This window comes from Panthera onca, chromosome D4, assembly GCF_046562875.1.
Source record: "Panthera onca isolate mPanOnc1 chromosome D4, mPanOnc1 haplotype 2, whole genome shotgun sequence".
NCBI lineage: Eukaryota > Metazoa > Chordata > Mammalia > Carnivora > Felidae > Panthera > Panthera onca.
The window spans coordinates 9378987-9403053 of NC_138351.1; the positions used below are offsets into that span (position 1 = coordinate 9378987).

The 24067-nt window shown below is 43.0% G+C and overlaps 1 protein-coding gene across 4 annotated transcripts in view; it reads left to right on the top strand.

Moving 5' to 3' along the window:
• Positions 1-1142: 1142 nt before the first annotated feature.
• The window catches only part of PUM3 (pumilio RNA binding family member 3), a 43860-nt gene continuing 20935 nt past the window's right edge, over positions 1143-24067 (top strand). Inside the window, exons 1-12 of one of the 4 annotated variants that reach the window (XM_060610147.2) lie at positions 1143-1265; positions 7109-7200; positions 8514-8732; positions 11473-11608; positions 12212-12287; positions 13527-13620; positions 13884-13950; positions 15216-15390; positions 16280-16383; positions 17400-17478; positions 19395-19493; positions 20376-20429. In XM_060610147.2, coding sequence (XP_060466130.1) covers positions 7119-7200; positions 8514-8732; positions 11473-11608; positions 12212-12287; positions 13527-13620; positions 13884-13950; positions 15216-15390; positions 16280-16383; positions 17400-17478; positions 19395-19493; positions 20376-20429 — 1185 coding nt within the window. In that variant the 5' untranslated portion in view covers positions 1143-1265; positions 7109-7118. Of the gene's footprint in view, positions 1266-1313; positions 1334-3127; positions 3150-7108; positions 7201-8513; positions 8733-11472; positions 11609-12211; positions 12288-13526; positions 13621-13883; positions 13951-15215; positions 15391-16279; positions 16384-17399; positions 17479-19394; positions 19494-20375; positions 20430-24067 lie in introns of those variants that run through there. The other 3 variants (XM_060610148.2, XM_060610150.3, XM_060610149.2) reach the window with 3 other exon arrangements.

The window sequence follows — 24067 nt, forward strand, 5'->3', positions numbered from 1 at the left end:
CACTGCTAGGAATTTATCCAAGGGATACAGGAGTACTGATGCATAGGGGCACCTGTACCCCAATGTTTATAGCGGCACTCTCAACAATAGCCAAATTATGGAAAGAGCCTAAATGTCCATCAACTGATGAATGGATAAAGAAATTGTGGTTTATATACACAATGGAATACTACGTGGCAATGAGAAAAAATGAAATATGGCCTTTTGTAGCAACATGGATGGAACTGGAGAGTGTGATGCTAAGTGAAATAAGCCATACAGAGAAAGACAGATACCATATGGTTTCACTCTTATGTGGATCCTGAGAAACATAACAGAAACCCATGGGGGAGGGGAAGGGAAAAAAAAAAAAAAAAAAAAAAAGAGGTTAGAGTGGGAGAGAGCCAAAGCATTAGAGACTGTTAAAAACTGAGAACAAACTGAGGGTTGATGGGGGGTGGGAGGGAGGGCAGGGTGGGTGATGGGTATTGAGGAGGGCACCTTTTGGGATGAGCACTGGGTGTTGTATGGAAACCAATTTGACAGTAAATTTCATATATTAAAAAAAAAAAAAAAAAAAGAAACATACACCTTGAATGTATACAATTTTTGTCACCTGCCCCTTAATAAGGCTGGGAGATAAAAAAAAAAAAAAAAAAAAAAATGACATTTAATGAGCGCTTACCAGGTTCATTCACTGTGCTAAGCGCTATGTATGATTTATTGATCTCTATTTTATCGAGCTGGTAACAAACATTCAGAGACATACAGTAATTTGCCAAAGCCACAAAGCGAAAAAACCCGGGATTAAAATTCAAACCGACTTCCGAGAACACCCTTTTACCCTTCAGGCTAGACTACCAGAGAGGGTGCAAATGAAAGCACTCTTAAAAAAAAAAAAAAAATCAATTATTTTGGTATCAGCTCAGTCGCCACCCCAGGACTCCGTTTCAACAGACGCGTGGGCGAGAAGCTGCCTTCCTTTCTCGGGCCTGGGAACGACAGGGTTAACGACGTCACTTTCAGGCGCCGGCGATACGCGATCGCCCTACGGATCCTGTCAAGGGCCAATACCCGCGCACGGCGCAGCCGTGGCGCCTCCAGAGGAAGTGCTGGAAGCGGACCAATAGAAATGCCGAATTTCCGTTTTCCTGGCTAAGGCCTCTCCTTTAACCCCAGCTCCGTTGCGCTGGAAGGAAAAGGCGGGCCTGGGGGCGGGGCAAGTCGAGGAAGCGGAAGCGGCGCCGCGGAGCGTGGCCCCCGCCCGCCTCGGCCCCACGTGTGCGGTGAGTACGGCGGCCTCGGCGGCCGCCCCTGGAGGGGTTCGTTCGCCCCCTTCCCCGAGCTGCAGGGGGTGGGTCTGTCCGAGCCGCCAGAGGGTAGAGGTGCTCGCGCCTGTCACCCGCTGGATAGTCTTCTGTGGCTTTTTCTGTTCTGGGAGAGTCGGGGGAGACGGGAGACTGGCGACCGGGGCGGGTTCACGACTTGTCCTCCTCTTACTTTGCTCTGAGAGGGCTGCTGGGTTGGCCCGAGCTTCCTTCCCTCTAGGATCCCGGCCCGTGCCCGTGGCGGTCAGCCTTTCTGTCGTGTGTGGCAAACATCCACTCGACCCTGTGCACGCTGGGGGCCGAGGGTACAGGCTGAACGTAGTTGCACGTTATCAGCGCTAGGAAGGAAACGAGCTTGGTGCCGTGGTGGAGGATAGGGGAGTCTGAAGGGGTCTCTAAGCTGATACCTAAAGCGTAAGAGGCAACTCTGAAATCTGGAAGCCCAGGGAAAACTACTTTAAGCAGAGGCAGTAACTTGGGCTAAGTCCCTGCGGTGGCAGCTAGAGAAAGGGGACCAATGTGAGCTCGGAGTGCAGCGATACAAGATAAAGTTAGAGGGGTAGCGTGGCCGCGGTTCTGTAAGGCTTTAAAGGCCGTGATGAGTGGTTGAGATTCGATTTCTATACAGTGGGGAAACCCGTTTCTGTTCTCATTTGCAGAAAACATTGGAGGCTTGTAAGGAAGACACCTGGTTGACCCAGGTTCTCTTTAGGAATTGTCTACAATTTCGATTATTATTGAGTATATCATTGAAAAGTATTGGTGTTTTCCATTAGGTGGGTGGTAGTGGAGGTGGAAGTTGACGAGTTGGAAGTATTTTTAAAGGCGGTGTCAAAAGAATTTATGGAAGGATTGAACATAGCAAACCAGGGAGAGCAAAATGTCAAGGGTAACTCTTAGGTTCTCCTGAGATGATGTGTGGCTGGCTGAGATGGCAAAAATAGGGTGGGGTGGATTAGATGAGGATGTTTTTCTTTGGGGGTGTTTTGCAGTGGAGTTATAGTTGAAGAATTTATTTTGGACTTATTAAGGCTGAAGTGCCTGTAAGACACGTAAACCAAGGTGTCAGGGAGGCAGTTAGATACACAAGTCTGGAACCCAAGGAGCAGTTCTGAGTGGGAAGTAATTTGGGAGTTCTCAGCATAGAAAGCCATGGGATTGGATGAGATCACTTAGGGAGGAATGTGGAGAGAGAGGGGGACACTTGAGAAATACCCCTATTTGGAGGTTGCATATTGAAGGTTTACCTCTTTCATAGTTCATTGCTAAGCTTGTTGAGAGGGTGGGATCAGTCACTTGCCCTTCTGTGCCTGGAAAATCTTTGCTGTTTCATTCCACAAGGCAAAATTGGCCTCTTAGCTCTGTGGCTTTTTGAACGCTTTATATGTGATTCAGTTGTAACAGTTATGTTGTGTTTTATTATTTTTTTTAAAAAAAAACCTTTTAATGTTTTACTTATTTTTGAGAGAGAGAGTGTGTGAGCAGGGGAGGGGCAGAGAGAGAGGGAGACACAGAATCCGAAGCAAGCTCCAGGCTCTGAGCTGCCAGCCCTGAGCCGGACGTGGGGCTCAAACCCACGAACCCACAAGATCATGACCTGAGCTGAAGTCAATGCTTAACCAACTGAGCCACCCAGGAGCCCCGATTATGTTGTGTTTTAATTTTGTTTGCTTCTACTCCACCACTTTGAATTTCTTTTTCATCTATTTTATTCAACGCAGTAGCTTTCTAGCACAGAGTGTATAGGTATGCAGTATGTTTCAAGTCCAAGGTGTGAAATTGTAAGAAGGCCATCAAAATGTGCCAGAAAGGATTAAGAATGAGAATCATTTGGGAAAGAAGGTAGGCGTGTGGAGAAGAAATAATAAATTAATTTAAGGACACATGGGTGGCTCATTCAGTTAAGCGTCCAACTCTTGAGTTTTGGCTCAGGTCGTAACCCCCCCTGTTCGTGAGTTTGAGACCTGTGTTGGGCCCTGCGCTGACTGCCCTGAGCGTGCTTGGGATTTTCTCTCCCCCTTTCTTTATCCCTCCCCTGCTTGCTCTTTCTCTTGTGCGAGTGTGTGCTCTCTCTCTCTCTCTCTCTCTTGCTCTCCCTCTCTCTCAAAAATGAATAAACCAAAAAAAAAAAAAAAAAGTTGTCATTTAAGCTGGATTTGAAGGGTGGGTAGGGTTAATATTTGATAGAATGGCTTTAAAGTTTGAAGACATTTGGCTTGGGTGTGTTGTTTGTGATGAGGGTATGTTAGGACTAAATTTTGGATGACGGTTTGAAGTATTTTGTGTTGTCAGGTAGGAAACTTTTGAAGCTGTTGGAGCAGCGAGATGGTACGAAATTGGTGACTTTGTAGATCAGGCAGCGGAGAGTGGATCACAGCAGCTGGGATCCAACAGCAAAAACCAAGCTGAGCAAGAGATACAGAGCCTGAATGGGGAATAGCGGAAGGGGAAAAAGAGGAGACCGTTCTGAAAGCCAAAGAAAGGTGCTGATTAGATGTGATGGTACAGGCTCCCCAAGCAAATGCATCCTGCCAAGTGAAAGAAGTAAGACCCAAAAGGCTATCTACATGCAGCTTGACTTTGTTTATACGACCTGTTTGAAAAGAGGTGCAGCCAGAGGGACGGAAAACAGATCAGTGATTGCCAGGAGGGAAAGATGGCAGAGGGGCTCCCCTGGGGACTTTTTGGAGTTGAAACAGTACCCTAATGCACTTTGGTGGAGGAGACAGGACTCTGCATTTGTCAGAATCAGCGCCCTCCACCAAAGAGTGAGCTTGACTGCGGGTGCAAAAAAGTCAGCCGTCGTGTCTGGAAATGGAATGCAGACCGCGAAAACTAAATCTAACTTGTACAAACCTATAAAATGACCTCACTGAAGGGAGTGGTGGGGGAAGTTGACGTAAGTAATTTTGAAAAACAGTACTGTAAATGGATACTGTTGGGGGGGGGGGGGAAGAAAGTTGTCAATAAACTGTGGTGGAGTTGGGAAGTTCGTTTCCCATGGGCATACGGTGTGGCATTCTGAAACTACATGTGCTACGCAGATCACTGGTGGCAAGTTTCTCCCTGTCAAGAGAAAAAAGTGACAAGGCAAGAGGGGAAGACCAGAATGAACCCTGTGGCGCTTGATTAGAGTTGGAGACGTTAGTGTGAACTTACTTACCAGATAGACAAAGAAATGCAGGCTCCCGCGTCCACAGACGCTGGTATACGGACCTGGGTATCACCAGCCCCGTCTGGTGCAAAGCCCTAGAAGCAGTGACGTCAAGTGCGCCTCGCGCTCAGATCCTGCCATTCTCAATAAAAGGAACCAGGGTTCCTCGGAGAAGTGGCTGGTTTCAGGGCCAGTGCAGGGAAGTTGCAGGATGAACTTGGCACAAATGCCAGGAGGTAAGGGCATGGGAAACCAACCGGATGGGTCACGTCGCAAAGACCGAAGCAGCCTCTGAGATTTCCCGCTGGCCACAGCTGGCGCAGTTTGAGCAACGAAGTAACTATAGGATTGGGTTCGAACCCAAGGAGTAAAATGCGTGCGAGGCCATCTTGATGTAAATACGTGATTAAATAAGTAAATGAAGAAGGGACACACTTCTCCCTGCAGAAGAATTAAAAATATCATTGGTAGACGTAATGCCAGTCAGTACCACTGTGACCTGATGAGAAGGGCACTTAGCTCTGTGATACTCTTCAGAAAGATCCACACCAGTCCGATCACCAGCAAATTTCAGGCAAACCCCAAAGGAGAGTATTGTGCACAGTGACCAGTACTGTTGAGTAGCATCTCGGTCATGAGAAAGAAGAGCGAGACACTGTCACAGGTTGGTGGAAACTAAGGAGACCTGATGACTAACTACCGTGGATCCTGGTCCGGAAGGACGGGCAGAATCCGAAGTTAATAGTATTGTGCTGATCCTCTCTCAGTTTTGACAAAGTGCTGTGGTAAGATGCTAACGTCGGAGGAGTGGACTAGAACATTCGGTTTCTCTTTCCAAACTCTTGTGTAAAACGAAAACTATTTCAAAATGAACGGTGAAAACAAATGTACAGAGAAAATATATAAATGTCTGCATTTTTAGACCAACAGCAGCACAGAATAACTAAGGGATACAAGCGTCGTCGTGATAAAGCAGCCAAGTGCTGAAATGAGCCCACAGTTAACCAAGGAATGACCTAAGGAAACAGAGTAATTCAGGGGCCCTCCATTTTTCAGAATTATAATAGGAAAGACTGAAGTCAGCTGCACTTTCCAGAGAGTTCTTTGCAACCTTACTGGTCCCTTGAGATGTTTCAAGAAAAAGGGACTCAATTAGGGTTGGAAAAATCTTTCCTACTTTAGCCTGTGTTTGGTGATTGATGGCTTAAATTAGCAAATGAAAAGAATCTGAAAAGCCTTTCTTTAAAAAGCCTAATTATTTTCATTTAATTCACTATTTCTCAAATACATGCCATCTTTGAACCCTTTTTTTTTTTTTTTAAACGTTTATTTATTTTTCAGAGACAGGGAAAGTGAGCAGGGGAGGGGCAGAGAGCGAGAGGGAGACACAGAATCTGAAGCAGGCTCTGGTCTCCGAGCTGTCAGCACAGAGCCCAACAGGGGGCTCAAACCCACAGTGAGATCGTGACCTGAACTGAAGTCGGACGCTTAGCCAAATGAGCCACCCAAGCGCCCCTGAACGCTTCTTTTTTCTTATACCCGTTAATAATCTTGCAAAATTAGTTGTTCTTGAGTAGAAAATTCTTGTTTTAGGAATATCTGGTATTGTCTAGGAATTTCTAACGTCTACTCTAGAGCGTCAACGTCAGAACTTTAGAAATAAATGTACAACTTTGGAAGGTAGAGAAATAGGCAAGTGACATTTGCTCTTGACATATTCTCTGAGCTTTCAGGAGCCTCGGGTAATCAAGGGGTTATCTGTTGCATGCCCTGTGTATAGTGAGCTCTCTGGACCCGGAAGTGACCTGTTAGATTTCTTCCAAATGAAATATTGAATATCCCAACATAACCTTACTTTGGAGATCACTGAGAAAATTACTGGTTGCTTCTAAAAGAATAGCAAATTAAGCATTTGAAGTTAGTCTTTGTTTTAGCTACAGTGGTATACACAGGGAACTTGTAGGTAACTTTGATTTTCTTTCGTTAAATTTGAATATATGGTTGAGTGCAATCTATTTTTTGTTCTGGACTTTTTAGGATGGAAACCAAGAAATCCACATGACGATATTGTCAGTTTATTTTTTTTTAATGTTTATTTATTTAAAATCTGTTTAATGTTAGAGAGTGCATGAGCTTAGAGGGGCAGAGAGAGAGGGAGACACAGAATCCAAAGCAGGCTCCAGGCTCCGAGCTGTCAGCACAGAGCCCGATGCAGGGCTCGAACTCATGAACGGGAGATCATGACCTGAGCCGAAGTCAGACGCTTGACTGACTGAGCCACCTAGGCATCCCTGTCAGTTTCTCATCACACAGTCTTCCTAAGTTATAAGAAACACAAACACTGACACTTGTGTCATATTAAATGTCACGGTCTGTTTTTACCCAGAATTATTGCTAATGTGTTGCCTCCACGTACATCACACGCTAGGTGTACATGTTCTTAATTTTTGTGTTGGTACCTTGTCATTTCCACTTTTAAAATCTTAGAAACCGTGACTGCGTAGTCCCTGGGCTTGTTGACCCATGGTCTGTCCAGGTGATTTGTCCTGCATCCATGAAATCCAAGGACTAAACGTGGCTTGATTGATGACCCTTACTGGGTGAGAGCAATCCAGTGATCCCTTTTGCGTTTTGTTTTGTCTTCCAGAACTGCTACAATGGAAGTTAAAGGAAAAAAAAAAATCACAGGAAAAGATGTGAAGACCTCACAAGAAAAAAACATATTTCATAAAAACAGTGGTAAGATAGTCCTCCCAAACCATGTGGCCGTGTCCCTTGTAACCGGAGGGAGGGGGTGGTGGGATGAGGGGGCCTAGAGCAGATGTGGGTCTGTATTCCCGGGTTAGGATTAGGGGGAAGTACGAGTTCTTGTGTCTGAGTTTGCGAGTTCCCCGTGAAACTAAGACATTTAAGACATTGCCAGGAAAATTGGGGGTGCTCTCTTCACGAAGACCCCTGATCTCAGCTGCGGATGCTGCTGCCTCATTGTTGTCATTAATTTACCGCAACATTTTATGTTCATGTTTGAGAAACTGCCTGAGTAATGCCTGCTACTCGTAACCCTGCTGACCTCCGGCTTCCAGATCTCTGGATGTGAAGTCGCTATTACGCCATCAGGTGTCAGTGTTGCAGAAGGGAAAAGTCAGGGACTCTGTCCGTGCCTAACTGATTCATCTTGTTTGTGAGGTACTTAGTTTGCAAGCTTAGTTAGCCAAAGATTTTTATCAAATACCTGTATCATGGGCTTTGAAAAACTTTTTTCAGAGTTAGAAATTTGGAAAAATTAATGTCTTTAATTCAATGTGATATTTAATAAAATAATAACGTCCTTAAGTTAAAAAAAAAATAACCTTTAAATTTGATACATCATTTAATACATACTTTCTCCTTTTTTTGAAGTTTATTTATTTCTTTGGGGAGAGGCAGAGAGAGAGGGGTGAGGGGGGGTGAAGAGAGAGAATCCCAAGCAGGCTCTATGCCCAGTGCAGAGCCCAACATAGGACTCTATCTCACCACTGTGAAATCATGATCTGAGCCAAAATCAAGAGTTGGACCCTTCACCAACTGAGGACTGAGCCACCCAGTACCCGTAACATATATACTTTCTAAATTTTAAGTGTTCATTTTATTAGACCCCCTATTATGTTATTGAACCGCTGAAAATAACGTATGAGGATTTGAATGACAAGGTGTCGTTAAAGTAGAATACAGGAGATAGAAATAAAATGTCATATTATTTAATTATATGCTTAAAGCAGAAATACGTGTGACTTACAACAGTGGTTTATCTGTAGAGTTTGTAGATAATTTTTATTATGCATTTCCCTACTTTGTCGATTTTCTTTAGTGAACATGTATTCTAATTTTATAAATCAGAAAAAGCTTTAAAATTGTGTTTTGATTTTTTAAAAAATTCTATTCTCCATATTTAAGAGTAAGACAAAGTGTATTTCTCTAAAGAGCGTGTTCTTTTGTGTAACAAACACAGCCCAGTGGATAAAAGAGATCTAGGCTCCAGATCCCTGAACTCTCATAATTATTATTGTCCCTAGATTCTGGTTCGTCAAAGACCTTTCCAAGAAAAGTTGTCAAGGAAGGTGGACCTAAAATCACACCTAAGAACTTCGAGAAATGTGCCACAAAACCCGGGAAAAAAGGTGTAAAGCAGTTCAAAAATAAGCAGCAAGGGGATAAAATACCAAAGAACAAATTCCAGCAGGCAAATAAATTCAACAGGAAGAGAAAATTCCAGGCGGATGGTAAAAGTGATGGTAAGCACTGGTTCCTTGAGCATCGTCTTTGTGGACTGTGGACACCATTGTGCCATTGGTAGAGACCTTCCATTCTTCCTTGATAGGCAGCATTTGGGGTGGGGAGTATGTGGGGTTAGATAAACACCAGAAAGCACCTTCCCTGGGCACAGTTGTCTTCTGGTGCTTGGAGTGCCTAATCTCCTAGGCCCTTGCTCAGTTATCCTGGCCATGGAGTTCAGCTGAGCTGTGACAGCTTTCTGCAGTAGAACCTCAGTGAAACGTCCCTTTCTGTAGGCCAGATTTTACTGATTGATTGAATGGTTCAACCAAGAAACATGTGAGTTTTCTACTCACCTTGCCAGGAGATGGGGATGAAAAAGTGTAACAATCAGTAAGGGTATAGGCCCCGAATAAGCAACATAGAAGCTTAAAGAACCAGTGTGTTTCAGCTCAGTATCTCCCTTGGCTAAGGATGCCTTGGTCAACAGGAGGCGTGTAGAGCCTGCCCTCTGGGAGCTTGGGCCCGTCTAACAGAGTCCGCCCACCTGGTGGCTTGGATCTGGTGCACGGTTCTGGAGACGGGGCACGGCCATCGTAGTGGACACATGGCAGGTTGAGACTCAGGACCAGCTGCTGACTGCTGAAAGCGTTGGCAGGGCTCCTGTGCCCCTTGAAACAAATCGTTCTCTTCATCGTTATGTTCAAGGGATGGTTCCTCACCCAGAGCTCTGCTGGCTGTTGTTCAGGGCAAACCCCCCCCCCCCACCTTCCTCCACTTGTGCGTGGTTTGGTCCTGGCCTCAGACAAGCTGTTCCCGGATGTCATGTGCTGACAGATGTGCACCCTTCTCTGCAGCATCACGAGGATCTCCAGTGTCCTCATTCTCTTCACCATGGCAGCTCCTAATACAGCTCCTTTGCTGCCAGCTGAGACCACTGCGGGGAGCCTTCTGAGTCTGGTGTCCCAGCCCGGGTCCTGGCTCTGCTCTGTGGAGCACTGCTCACCGGGGGACGGGAGGTGGGGACAGATGTGGAGGACCGCCCACGAGGGGGACGGGGAGGTGGGGATGGAAGAAGGAAGGGAAATCCCATTGTTTCTCATTCGGCTGGCAGGATCCCTTTATGCTCCAGCACGCATGTTTTCTCTCCATCCCTGTCTCTTCATCCTTCTCTCCACCCTGCCCCCCCCCCCCCCCCCCCAGCTGCTGTTTCTCGTAGCCTCTCTAGCAGGTGCTAAGTCTGTTTCCCTGCTAGAGTTCTCGCCACCGCATTTTGAACACGTGCCTGCTCACGTGAAGACCTGTGGCCCTGGTGCCTTCTGCTGTGGGAGATCGGCTCCTGACTCTGATTGGGTTTTCTCATGTTTTTATATCGGCAACTGAGGGAGGTTGGGTGCCAGAGATCCCGGAAGTTGTGAACGTGTGTTGCAACCTAGTGTGGCAGGTGTCAAGGGCGCCCAGAGCTTTGTGGAATTACACGAGCTCCGGAGCAGCCCTTGCCTTCTTCTATACAGTGCACCACGAACAGTGCACCTAGTATGAATGGGAAATGCACCCGCTCTTTCCTGTCATCTCTGATTACCAGGCAGGGAACAAATAAGTAAACAGTAAAGGAAATAATTAAATACATTGTCGTAAATTGTACGGGCCGTTAAAAATTACTACAAATTACGTTCTTGAGAAATAATTTCGTTTCATGGAAGAATGCTTACAGTGTAATAATGTTGAAATGAAGCAGTAAGATCTGGAATTTTTAAAGATGAATATAAAACAGGCATAGGGAAATGGCAAGAAGAAAATAGAAGTTGCCGGCCAATGTGTAGGTTTTGAGGTGATAGGATGTTGTTGCATTTTCTAGGTGTTTTATAAATGAGTGCATTTTCCAATCCGAGAAGGGGAGAGGTTTAGAAGTCAGTAATTCTCCAAAGGGTTCTTTGCAGGACACTCGCGTAAATAATACCCGTTTTATTAAATTGTTTTGTTAGGCCTTATGGGGTTTTTTGATTCAGTTGATAAGTTCCTTAGATTTTGAAGGAAACGAAATACTCATTGGAAGATACAAGATTTACAGAGCATTACTCTGGAGAAGACTTAGAAATTTTGATTATGCATAGGTCTGAGTAAGAGGGAGCAGGGCAGGAAGTTTGAGAGCGGTCTCTCCGTCTCTCGGGTTCCCACTGGTTCTACCACTTAGGATGTGCCTGACCTTGGACAAGGAACGGAACTATTTAGTGCCTTTGTTTCCCTGATGGGAAAAAGGGCATATTAATAGTGTTCTCCTCACAGCATTGTTGTAAAAGTTCAAAGGTACATAACAACCCTCAGAGTACTGAGAATGTTAATAATTTTTCCCCCCTTAGTTTGGACTGAATTTTGTTTACATTAAGAATTGATTATACCTGAAGTCCAATGATTGTGGTGTTTTAAAGTAGAATTTTTATTTTATAATTGAAAAAGAAGCTTAACCCTTTTCAGTTCCTTTTATAGTCCTTTTGGTTTTGTTTTTTTCTTAATAGGTGTCTTGTTAAGAATCGGTACAAAGCTGGTGACCAAATGGTTGATTGGTTTCAACTAAATTTACAATGTATAAACTGGTCTGAAAGTGAAGGAAAGTATAAGTTTACGGGGAACGACGTTTTTCTCCTTTTAGTTTTTACAAGGAGTGTTGATCCCGATAAGTGATTGCCCCGTCTACCTGACTGGTAGTGGTTTGTGGCACTTGGAACTAATGTAATTGAAAATAATTTCTTTACTGACCAGAATCAGCGTCCAAGAAACCGAAGTGGGATGACTTCAAAAAGAAGAAGAAGGAACTGAAACAGAGCAGACAACTCAGTGATAAAACCAACTATGACATCGTTGTTCGTGCGAAGCAGATTTGGGAGACCTTACGACGGTAGTGCCACCTGACGGCCTCTTCGTTAGTCCTTCTGAGAGGGTGGAGGGGTGTGGGCACCCCTTGTTCATAGCGAGATGTCCTAAGGTAAACTGCGTGGCGCTTGGGATATTCGCGGAGAACCCAGCGCTCCAGGAGAGACCTTGGTATCAGATGTCTGCCCAACGGCACACACATGTGGGATCCATAGGATGATGTCACATATGTTTATGAAAACATATGAGAATTAGAATGGGTTGGAAATTTCTTCCTGGGAGAGTTCTGAGAAAATGAAGGACAATTTCCTACCAGCTAGGTTTTGAGATACTTAAGTCTTTGGTCTCTTGGACTTGTTTTATTGTTTTCTTGACATTTGAGGTTTGGGCCGTGAAGATGTAAGCTGATCATAAAATTATACCTTGTGACATGAGTTCTTGTCTTTGAGAAAATCACCTTTCTCCGGTTGCTCTGGAATAGTAATTTTCACCTCGGAGGTCTGCTGCCTCCGGAGAGAAAAATCCCTCTAACTGGGCGAATGTACCCTGGTGTGGTTTTTAGTTTCTTGTGTTGGAAATAACGTCTTTACTTCAGCCGTGATTCCTCCTCCTTTATTCTCGTTTGTAGAAAAGACTGTGACAAAGAAAAGAGAGTCAAGTTGATGGGTGATTTGCAGAAGCTGATTCAAGGGAAGATTAAAACAGTAAGTAGGGCAGGCTGGTAATGGCATTTGTAACAACTGAAACCAGCCCGCTCTCAGTAAAGGCTGGGTGACCGTTCACGATAGGCGCGATATGGTTTTAAATGTATTTGGCCCCAAATTTCAAATACCTTTTATGATACTGAGTAAATAAAACCTTTCGTAGTGAGGGACCTTACTCCTGGGGAGTTAGTAAAATATCAATGATCTTTTAAAAATTCATTTTCAAAAATTTTACTTAAAGTAAATCAACGAGCCTGGCATGGGTCTCGAACTCACAAACCATGAGTTCATGACCTGAGCCGAAACCAAGAGTCAGACACTTAACTGAGCCATCCAGGCACCCTGAAAAGTTGTTGTATTTCATATACCACCTCCACCCCCCTCAAAACTACTGGATAAATCAGATCCTCACTGCAGGACTCGTGGATCAATAAGCATAAATAATCAGTTATGCAAAATGATTCTTTCCTGTGCCATGTTATTTGCTTATTTTAATGTTTACTTTCTAGAGAGAGAGAAAGAGAGACAGTGTGAGCAGGGGAGGGGCAGAGAGAGAGGGAGACACTGAATCTGAAGCAGGCTCTAGGCTCTGAGCTATCAGCGCAGAGCCTGTTGCGGGGCTCGAACCCAGGAATTGCAAGATCATGATCTGAGCTGAAGTCAGATGCTTAACCAACTGAGCCACCTGGGCGCCCCACCAGTCTACTTTAATAGTGCTTTTTATTTGTTGCTCATTCTGGCTTTAAAATTTTTTAGTTCCAACAAGTCAAAAAATGACTTGCTACTCGTGTAGCAAGGCTTTTAGATCAGTCTTCTATCTATACCTTATGTTGCCAAGGCCAGACATTCTTAGATCACTTACGTAAACAGAAAAATCACAGAATAATAAAATTTTTGAATTGGAAAATTTCCTTTAGGCAAAGTAACTTTCAGAGCCGTGAGAAATAATAGTATGTATAACCATTAAAGAGGTTTGGTTTGATTTGCTTTGTTTTTAATTATAATGATAGGAATCTTGCAAGATGGTTAAATCTGTCCCAGTGTTGGACGGTAAGCGGCAGAACCAAGGAATGTCATTTTGTACAATTAAAACGAGCATTTCTGCTCCCGAGTAACCTAGGTTTGATTTTGTCTATGAAGACCCTCCCTCGTTCCGGGGAAGGAAAGTAGCAAAACAGAAGTGCTGGATAGAACTCTTCGGAGAGATCCGTCTAACAGCCCGAACTGTCTTCCCTGCAGATGGCATTTGCTCATGACTCCACTCGTGTGATCCAGTGTTACATTCAGTATGGTAACGAAGAACAGCGAAAACAGGCTTTTGAGGAGCTGCGAGGTAGGTTTCTTCTGTTAGAGATTAATCGTGATGCTTTACAGTAAGTCACTTTCTCTGGAGATACCTGGGACTGCCCTGGAAAATCATCCTTGTTGAGGGGAAGCAATGTGTTCTCTGCAGGACTTCTTTTTGTTTCTATGGGTTCTTTGCGTGGGGCGAGTAAGAGAGTTGTTTGTTCCCAGGATTGTGTGTTTACACAGTTCTCTGATACTGGAGGGCTGACGTGAGCTTGTCAGCTCATGATAATGTATTTTGTTTTTCAGATGATTTTGTCCAATTGAGTAAAGCTAAGTATTCCAGAAATATTGTTAAGAAATTTCTCATGTACGGGTGAGTTTTGTTTATAACATATATTGTCGTTAGTCTTTTAAAGGTGTGGACAACACTTGGGCACTTGGTCTGGGATCATAATCACCAGCCCGGGGCAGATGCTTGTCGTGTTGCTGGGGAGCATGGTGTGAAAAACAATTATCCAAGTAATGTGAATGATGATACTGCCTTCTCCACTCTTACTTTGACGTCCTGGAAGAAGAGAAATTGAATGATTAGCTTAGAATTCATTACCCGCATTTAGAAGGTGCAGGGCTGGGAGGGGAAGGGGAGGAGGCCCGGCGGGGTCAGTAGGTTAGGGAACATCCGGATGGGAACACTTCCTAAAGTAGCTGGAATTGCAGCTTGCCCTGACTTCTCTGTTTGAGCACCATGTGCCCAGATGTGCTAACCATAGAAAAGTTCAGTTGACAGAATTTTCAAAAAATGTGTTTCTGCCTGTAATTATCAGCTGCTTGATCATGTTAGAATGTAACGTAAATACTTATAATGACGTCCTTTTTTTTTTTTTTAGTTTGTTTATTTTGAGAGAGACAGAGACAGCACAAGTGGGGAGGGGCAGAGAGAGGGAGAGAGAGAATCCCAAGCAGGCTCCATAGCATCGGCATGGAGCCCTGTGTGGAGCTTGAACCCATGAAGCTTCAAGATCATGACCTGAGCTAAAATTAAGAGTCAGACGCTTAACTGACTGAGCCACCCAGGCGCCCTGAAGTCCTGTTTCAATTAGACAGTCCTGTTTCCTGGCCTCTTGGTCTTTTACCTTCCCTTTCTGTCCGTCTCCCCTACTTTTTCATGCCGAACAGTTTAATACGGGCTCCTGGCGCTAGGAACACAGTGCTGGCCACAGTTCTCTGTGCATTTAAGTCATTCACCTCTCACCTCGACCATGTTCTGTCTGTGACGTGACCAAAGAAGCTGAGTCACAGAATTCAAGTAACTTGCTCAGGATCTTTCAGCTGCTTGGCAAAGTCAGGTCTCAGCGGCCAGGAGCAAGTTGGCTCCTGAGCAGGCTGGGAGCTGGGGGAAATGGGGGGGTGGGTGAGGCAGCTCCTGAGCAAGCTGGGAGCTGGGGGGGGGGGGGGGGGGAAGACAAGGCCAATAAGGGATAATGGCGGGGGGCGGGAGGTAGGACGAGGCGGGTGGCTCTCCTGCCCCAGGTGGGCCGCCCCGCGTTCTAATGGGCCGGTTTCAGGAGAAGTTGGGTTTTGTGGCCGCCCCACTTCCTCCTCCTGTCGCCGATGTTCTCCCGCCATCCCCGGCTTTAGGAGTAAGCCGCAGATTGCAGAGATCATGAGAAGTTTCAAAGGGCACGTGAGGAAGATGCTGCGGCACGCGGAGGCATCCTCCATCGTGGAGTACGCGTACAATGACAGGGCCGTCTTGGAGCAGAGGAACATGCTGACGGAGGAGCTCTACGGGAACACGTTTCAGCTCTACAAGGTGACCTTCCAGTGCCCTGGTCTCAGAATGTTCTATTTTTGCTTTGTCTGGTCCATTAAGAGACTCTCCTACCCTTCGTTCTCTTGGATTATTTTGTCTCTGGTGCGATGAGCAAATGATCAGACTTCCATTTCCCTTTCTTCCGGGGCACGATGTCTGAATCCCCTTTAAATTAGACTGCACTGTTTCTCTCTCCCGAGTTCCCTGCGTAATGCTTCAGGACATCTGTTTCTGCTGGACTGAGGTAGAGGTCTCTTTCATAGCTAGCAGAGTTTTGTAACCACCCCCTAACCAGCTCGGGCTCACGTGTATCGGGCTCCCTGTAGCTGCCTTCTGTGTGTTGACTGTCCTTCTCTAGGTGGAATCCAGGGAGGAAAGGGAGTAGAGAGAACCAGCCTTGGGCACGGTACAGGGTTGAATCCATTAGAGGCCAATAAGGGGACTAGGACGATGAAAGGGTCTCTTTCAGACCTTGGGACCTAAATGCGCCCATCTCTCTCCAGAGATTGCTTCCCCCAGTCAGGTCCAGCTCCTAGCTCGTTTCTTTTGTAACTGTCACTCTGGGAATATCCATGGTGGCAAGAATTTGTGAGCTGACTACCTGATGTTACGATGAAGTACGTGCTAGGTAAGGTGCCTGTTGACTGGCTGAGTTGGACGGTTGTTTAAATACGTTGATGGGTGTATAGAGTGGGAACCAGAAAATCAGGTTACTCTGTGAGGGTATCTACAGCGGGGCGTTCGTTATGTGAATATGGGAAATCGGAAATTTATATTGAGTTTATTTAAAATAACTATAATTGATTTGTCTTTGCTGTGATGTTGAAGAAACTCGATTAAATTTAAAGGAGTTTGATTTTTTTTTTTTTTTTTTTCCCCCTCATTGCAGTCTACGGATCACCCAACTCTGGACAAAGTATTAGAGGTACAGCCCGAAAAGCTAGAGCTTATCATGGATGAAATGAAGCAGATTCTAACTCCAATGGCCCAAAAGTAAGAAAGCTGTTTTTGTCTTTTCTTAACAGATGGCATTCGAAGGAAGAAATTGTTCTATAACCCTTGCAGAGGAAAGGTAGATAGTTACCCAAATAGATTCAATTATTTGAATTGGATCATAAAACTTAAATGCTCAGGCATATGGCCTCCCTGGAGTTTGTACCACAGTGGAGTGGTTAAGGGGTATCCTTTGCGACCCAAACTGCCTGGTTGTGAATCCTGGTGCCCCCCTCAATTATTAGCTGTGACGTTGAATAACTTAACCTCTGTGTGCCTCAGTTTCCACATCTACAAGATTTGGGATAATAGTAGTACATGTTCCAAGGAGGATTATGAAGATTAAATGGGTTAATATTTCCAAAACACTCAGAAGCAGTGCTTTGCCCATAAAGGCCGCACGTGTTTGCCAGCTGCGTAGATACTTCTTATCAGCTCCAGGTCTTTGGTGCCTTGACCGTGAGCCTCCACCGTACGTCTGAATTCAGCACGTGTCGCGCTAAGAAGCTTAGATTGATGCGGTGTTGTTGAGGTCACTGATACTGTTCCCTTCTATTCACGTTTTAATTGTGCTAGGATTATTTTATGGAACTAAGCGTTGTGAAGGGCGCTTGACAGAAAGAAAATAGCTATAAAAAAATAGATGCACATAGGGATTCCTAATCATAAATCCATTGTTGGGTAAGAAAATGTAGATGTCCTTGTTGAAGATGGGAGAAAGTTATTTGGAATGATGATTTCCTCTAGAGATACTAGACATTTGTGCTCTGGTTTTGGTTCTAGTGGACGACACTAAAAGATTTTTATCATCTAAAAGTTTGTTGTTTGTTGTTGTTGTTGTCGTCGTTTTTAATTCTTAGTGTATTACTGAAAAGATGCACTCTGTCTTGTGACAGACAACATTTTCTAAAACCATTTTACTTGCTTTGATTATTTTAGGACGACTGAGGTTATCTGTGTCCCTATTATTGTAGTGCCAGATCTGACATATTCTCTTCTCCTTGTCTGTCTTTCAGGGAAGCTGTGATTAAGCACTCATTGGTGCATAAAGTATTCTTGGACTTCTTTACCTACGCACCTGCCAAGCTAAGATCAGTAAGTTCTTGCCTTTAGTTTTTTACCAAACATAGAGGAAGAGCCACATTAAAATGTAAAACACTGCTTTAATGGACATTGTCTTTTGGAAATTTTAAAGAGTTGTTTCCTTATTTAGAGAAGATAAGGCACTAAACTCCCTTTGAACGAGTCTACCAATTCCCTTTAGATATTTGCCAGAAGACTGTGGAATTGACTGTAGTTTTATGAATTTTGTTGGGTTTTTATATTTTAATTATAAGCCAGATACTTACTTTAATTATAAGCCGGTCCTCCAGCTAACCACACTGAAAATTAACGGATAGATACTCGGCATTCAAGTAGTTTGAAATTCACCGTGCTGATACAAAATTCACGTCGATGTGAAAAGGTTAGGGGAGGACATTCATGTAAAACTAAATGGACCATGAGAGACTGGACCTCATATGATAGAAGGTAAGGAACAGAGAGGGAAGGTAATTTGTACTGCCCTTCAGGTCAGCGATGGGAATACAAATGAGAATTCATCATTTACTTCCCTGAACTTTGCTTGCCTCATCAAACCGTGACCACATTGCCCACTCGTCCTCATTTTATTAGTAAGGGGTAACTAAAATAATAACCCTGACTGCTTTTTAACAAATACGCCAGATTAAACATTCATAGGAATTTTGACCCTCTCACAAGTTGGCATGGAGAAGAGAATTTTCCAAGAGTAAGCTGCTCACCTCAGCTTGTGGTTCAACGACTGTAGCAGGTGCTGCTTCGCTTTTGGGGATTTCTCTCTTTTCTGCAGGGCACAGTATCTCACAGTCCTGGATATTTTAAGGCGGGACAGTACTTTGAGATATGAGAATATGAGCACTGGCATATAGTCAGTGGTGGGAAATCTTTGTCATTATTATTTATTTTTTAGTGTTGAATGTATTAATCACAGAACATCATTAGGAACTTGGTGTGAATGTACAGTAATGGGACAAATCTTCCCTGGCCCTGGGGGCATTAACTCTCTAACTGGATAGCTTTGAATAGATTCATAAGTTTAGATATGTAAGCTGAGCGCTGTATTTCCGGGACCCATCCTGGGATAAGATTACAAAATCGTTACGGATGAAATCACGTATTTCTTATTGAAGAAAATAGTCTCTTTCCTGGTTGGAGACTTTGTATATGTTTTATTTATTTAATATAGATTTTTAAGTCGGGAACAGACTAACGTGGGGCCTAGCAGAACTGTCGGAACTCACTTACCTCTATGTGCTAGGCTTCCCAGATACAATTAAGAAATTAGGTACATTGACCATACAGAAAGATTAAAAATACACTAAATTACCTTGTAAGACATTAATAACTGGGATTTTACTAAAGGGGTCATTGATAAATGAGGACCTAGTCTAACAGACTCATTATTCTTAGGGAAATATCAGTTGAGTGTCTTTACGGTGAATTACGAAAATGATTTCTAGAAGTAATCCAGTGACAGACTGAAAAAGAGAAACTTTTTCAGCCCAAATTAGTGTTTTGTTTTCTGCTCATTACACACACGACCGTTTTAGGGAAGAATATTGTATCTTTTTTATCTGGCTTTACTATTAAAAACTCCCTCCTTCTACAGCCACTTCGTAGCTTTATTTCTCTTGAAAAATCTTTTAGAATATACAACACACATACATACTTATCTGAATAGATATTGGTAAAACTCCTCGGGTATTTTAATAGAAATCGCGTACCACCGGTATTCACTGCCCTCGATGGCGAAAAAGAGGTGTAGTTTGAAAAGGTTGTGTTTTCTGTACGCATCTCTATACAATTAAAAATGAAATTGTTCTCCACCTCTACTCTTTGTGATTCTCTGTGTATAACTGGTTCTCAGTAGAAGATTTTAAAAAGGCAGGAGGCAAGAACAAAATAAATTCGTAGTGGCGTTTGTTCCCCAGGAAATGATCGAAGCCATCCGCGAGGCGGTAATATACCTGGCACACACACACGATGGCGCCAGAGTGGCCATGCACTGCCTGTGGCACGGCACGCCCAAGGTGAGTGTGTCGCTCGTGGCTTGAACTGCCTTCCCCTCCACTTTCCCGCTCCTTTGGTCTTTGCTCTGATGTGTATCAACATTATCTCTGCAAAGTTGAGCCTCAGGGCCTCCCAGGAATTGGATTTTCTTAGGGCCTAGTGTTTCTCTGTTGGAGTTTTCATTAAAGTACAAAAAGCTTGAGTTGTCTTTATTTGGGAAGGGACCTGTCAAGCAGGTAGAAACAATATATATATCAGGCTTACCTGTGTAGAAGTTTTGGTACCTGTCAGGTTCTTTGATTCCTCATTCAGTGATCTTAGTGGGGGAGGGAGAGGCAGGAGGAGGTGATGAACACGCGAGATGATGCTCTCGTGGGTGTTCGGTACTTTGAGGGATGAGGTAAAGATCCGTGTTAGTTGCAGGAGTTTAACACGAAATGATCCACATTTCCTTGATCAGTATAATTTTGTCTTGTAAAAGTGTTGTGCTTTGCCCACTTTTTAAATGAATACCACTTGAGTTTCTGGTGAACCAATAAGTATTGAATACCGTCTGTATGCTGCACCCTTACGCATTTCCAGTCAGTTCACACGCTGAAAGAGATCTCTCTGTTCTCCCTGTAAAAGAAGGTATTTCCACTGGGTTTGCCTCACAGCTAATAACTTTAGGGTTCCGTACTTGGGTCACGATGGATTGTCACGTACAGGTCTAATAGGATTGGAATAGCTCTGGAAGGACTTAAAGTATACTGCCGTTTTTTTGGTTCTGGCCACATACCTGTTTTCACTCATGAGAAAAGTGTACCAGACTGGTGGAAATTTAGCATTCTAGACATTTTTGGCCATGTAGTTTTTAATCCATAACTACAAGTTGTAAGACAAATTAACTTTTCTCTTTTAAGGACAGGAAAGTGATTGTGAAAACAATGAAGACTTACGTTGAAAAGGTGGCTAATGTAAGTATAAGAAAAGTACAATTTCTGTTATTTTTTGTTTGCTTTTTGTCTTTTTGTTATTTTTAATGAAATGAAATCAACGTCTATTGTAGAAAATTTGAAAACGTCAGAAAATTGCCAACAAGAAAACTATTCATTATTTTAGTACAATCTCTTTCTGTGCATCTGCCTTTTTATGGCATTAAGTTTATACTAAATGAGATTTCTCCTTTTTGCATTTAATTTCATACTGTGACAACTTTCCATTTTTATTAGATATTTTTGAAGACCTGATATTTAACTTCTTTAATGAATCTGTCCATTTATGTTATTAAACGTGGAAATTACTGTCTAGAATAAATTTGTAAAGTCAGCAGAGAAAATTCCAGTTGTTAAGTTTTGTAGTTCTTTGGAACCCTTTGGAGATGCTATAAAAGCTCTCCTCATGAAATCATAGAGGGTATGAAAAGTTTTTTCCAGAGAGATTAATCGCCTCGAACGATAGTATTTCCATGTATTTAAATACTTACTAGTTTTCCATAGTATTTCTAGAATATACATAGTAGCAAACATATGTTAAAGCTTCTGATTTACTGGGGAACTAAAATTGGCCACAACAACTGTATCCTATGAAAAATGCAAAGAGAACTCCTAGCAGCTGCTGGCCACTTTGGACACCGATAAATTGGTGCTCTGTGCCTATGGACGATCGCAGCTGGAGACCGGGGAGGGAGTATAAGGCCATGTAAGGCAGCTAACTTTTCTGTAACAAAATGAAAGAAAAGATTCTCTAGTGAGTTGTTTCCAACATAGGAGATTTTACTATTTGTTTTTCATCGTGAAGTAAATCTTCTAACATTTTAATTTGAATATTTTAAATTAGAAATGAGTAAAAACCAAATGTTAGTAGAAAATTCTGAAAGGTATTAATAGTAAAAGACATTCTTTTCTTTTTTCTTTTCTTTTCTTTTCTTTTCTTTTCTTTTCTTTTCTTTTCTTTTCTTTTCTTTTCTTTTCTTTTCGAGAGAGAGAGTGAGGGGAGGGAGGGACAGAGAGAGAATCCTAAGCAGGCTCTGTCCTGTCAGTGTAGAACCCGATGCAGGGCTCGAACCCACAGACCATGAGTTCATGACCTGAGCTGAAATCTAGAGTCTAATGCTTACCCGACTGAGCCACCCAGGTAGCCCCAAAAGTAAAACACATTCTTAAATAATAAAATTAGATTTGTTTTAATTTTACAGTTGCATAAACAGCTTTGGGGTTTTTGTTTTTGTTTTGTTTTGGAGAACCTGATCCCAGCAAGGCATTATGATGGTAACAAGAAATGGACAGTGCAGTGCCTTTTTTATCTCACGGAGTTGCTTCTAAAGAGAGGAGATAAACTAGTAACTACCCATGGATTTAATTTATGGTTATTTAGACATGCTTAATTTTCCACGTATGGGGGGATTCTTGACATACTCGATTATTTCAGTCCTTTTACATGTATAAAGACTTACCATCTTGTGGCCTGGCCTGTGGTCTGTCACAGGATCTTGAGGAGAGTTTGTTTTGTGGAATTGGTGAGTGTGGTATTCCATAAATGTCACATCAGGGTGGTTGATAGCGTTGTTCATATCATCAGTGTTTTTTCTGATCTGTTTCTCCTTGGCTGCTTCCATCAGGTGCTGAGAAAAGTGTATTAAAAATCTCCAGCTGTAATTGTAGAGGTGTCTTTTTGTCACTGAAGTTCTGTTCCAGTTTCTTTTGTATTCACCCAGAGATGCTGTGTATGTGGGCATGCTTCTGTGTGTGGGACTTAAAAAATCAGAGACTGGTGGTTGTGTGCTGTGTACACATTGTTATGCTTTGTTTGCTTCTCTTAATTCACCTCAGGGTCCTTTTATTTCTTTTTTTTTTTTTTAATGTTTATTTATTTTTGAGACAGAGAGAGACAGAGCATGAATGGGGGAGGGGCAGAGAGAGAGAGACACAGAATTGGAAGCAGGCTCCAGGCTCTGAGCCGTCAGCCCAGAGCCTGACGCGGGGCTCGAACTCACGAACCGTGAGATCGTGACCTGAGCTGAAGTCGGACGCTCAACCGACTGAGCCACCCAGGCGCCCCACGGTCCTTTTATTTCTACACACACACACACACACACACACTTTTTACCTCCCTCGTTCTTTTTCATGACCGGTTAGTGTTTCATTATAGGACTTCCGTAACTCAGTTAACCAGGCCCTACTGTGGGATACTTGGGTAGTTTCTAGTTTTTTGTTATTTCTAGTAGTGCTAAAGAACATGCCCTTTGTGCCTTTGCAGAAGATAAATGCCTGGAGATAGAATTGCTAGATCTGAAAGTATGTGCATTTAAAGTTTTTATGAATGTTGTCACTTGGCTTTTCAAAGAAGTCGAATGACTGCACGTTCTCATCAGTGACCAGCACGCCTGTTTTTCTCAAACCTTTGTCAAGTTAGTATATTAGCAAGAGTTTTCACTTTTGCCTATACGATAGGTGGAAAATGGTATTTCATTGTTTTAATTATTGTCCTTAATTAATGAGTATTATTTCCTGTGCTTAAAGCCAGCTGTCCCATGTTTTCTGTGAACTATGTTCTTTGCCCATTTTTAGTAGTGTTGGTCTTTATGGTAACAATGTTAGACTTTGTCAGTTTTCTCCAGTTTTTTCTTTTTTAATGTTTAGTTAGTTTGAGAAAGAGTGTGTGTGTGAGCAAGGGAGAGGGGTAGAAAGAGAGGGAGAGAGAATCTTAATCAGGCTTCACGCTCAGCATGGAGCCCTATATGGGGCTCGATCTCATGGCTGTGAGATCGTGACCCTGAGCTAAAATTAAGAGTCAGAAGCTTAACCCACGGGGTCACCCAGGCGTCCCTCTCTGGTTAGTTTCTAACTGAAACATTATTACCTGCCATGTTCTTTATATGTGGCTCTGAATGAGTATTTTCAGAAGTCACATACCCTCTCCAAGTAAAAATGATTGATATCACTACCTAGGACACAAAAAGAATATGCCACAAGCTGTGAAAACGCTTTTTTTCATAAAGTAGAAGTTCTTAAACTTTGGAACAGTGTCAGCATCGCGGAAGTAATTCTCTTATTCCAAGAGGTGACCTTTAAGTCACCACGGACATGTTTTGATCTTGTGCTGCTATATTAAAAGCGGTTATTTTTACCTAATTCTCATATTCATTATATAAATATATTTTTTTAGTTTATTTTTTTAGTGTTTCTATTCTAATTAAACAGGATTATTTTAAAGAAATTAGACAATAGGGGCACCGCCGTGGCTCAGTGGGTTGAGCATCGGACTTCGGCTCAGGTCATGATCTCGCAGTTTGTGAGTTCGAGCCCTCTGTCGGGCTCTGTGCTGACAGCTCGGAGCCTGGAGCCTGCTTTGGATTCTGTGTCTCCCTCTCCTCATGCTCTGTCTCTCTGTCTCAAAAATAAATAAACGTTAAAAAAAAAGAAAGAAATTAGACAATATACAAAAGAAGATGAAACTATTACAGTGTCCTTCCTTCCAGGATTTTCTATGTACACATGTGTATTTTGTATCTTATGTGTGATTATATCTGAGTTTATATACTTTCTTTTTCATGATTGAAATTATATATACGTAGTTCTACATTCTTGGGGTTTTTTCCCACTTCCACTTGAAC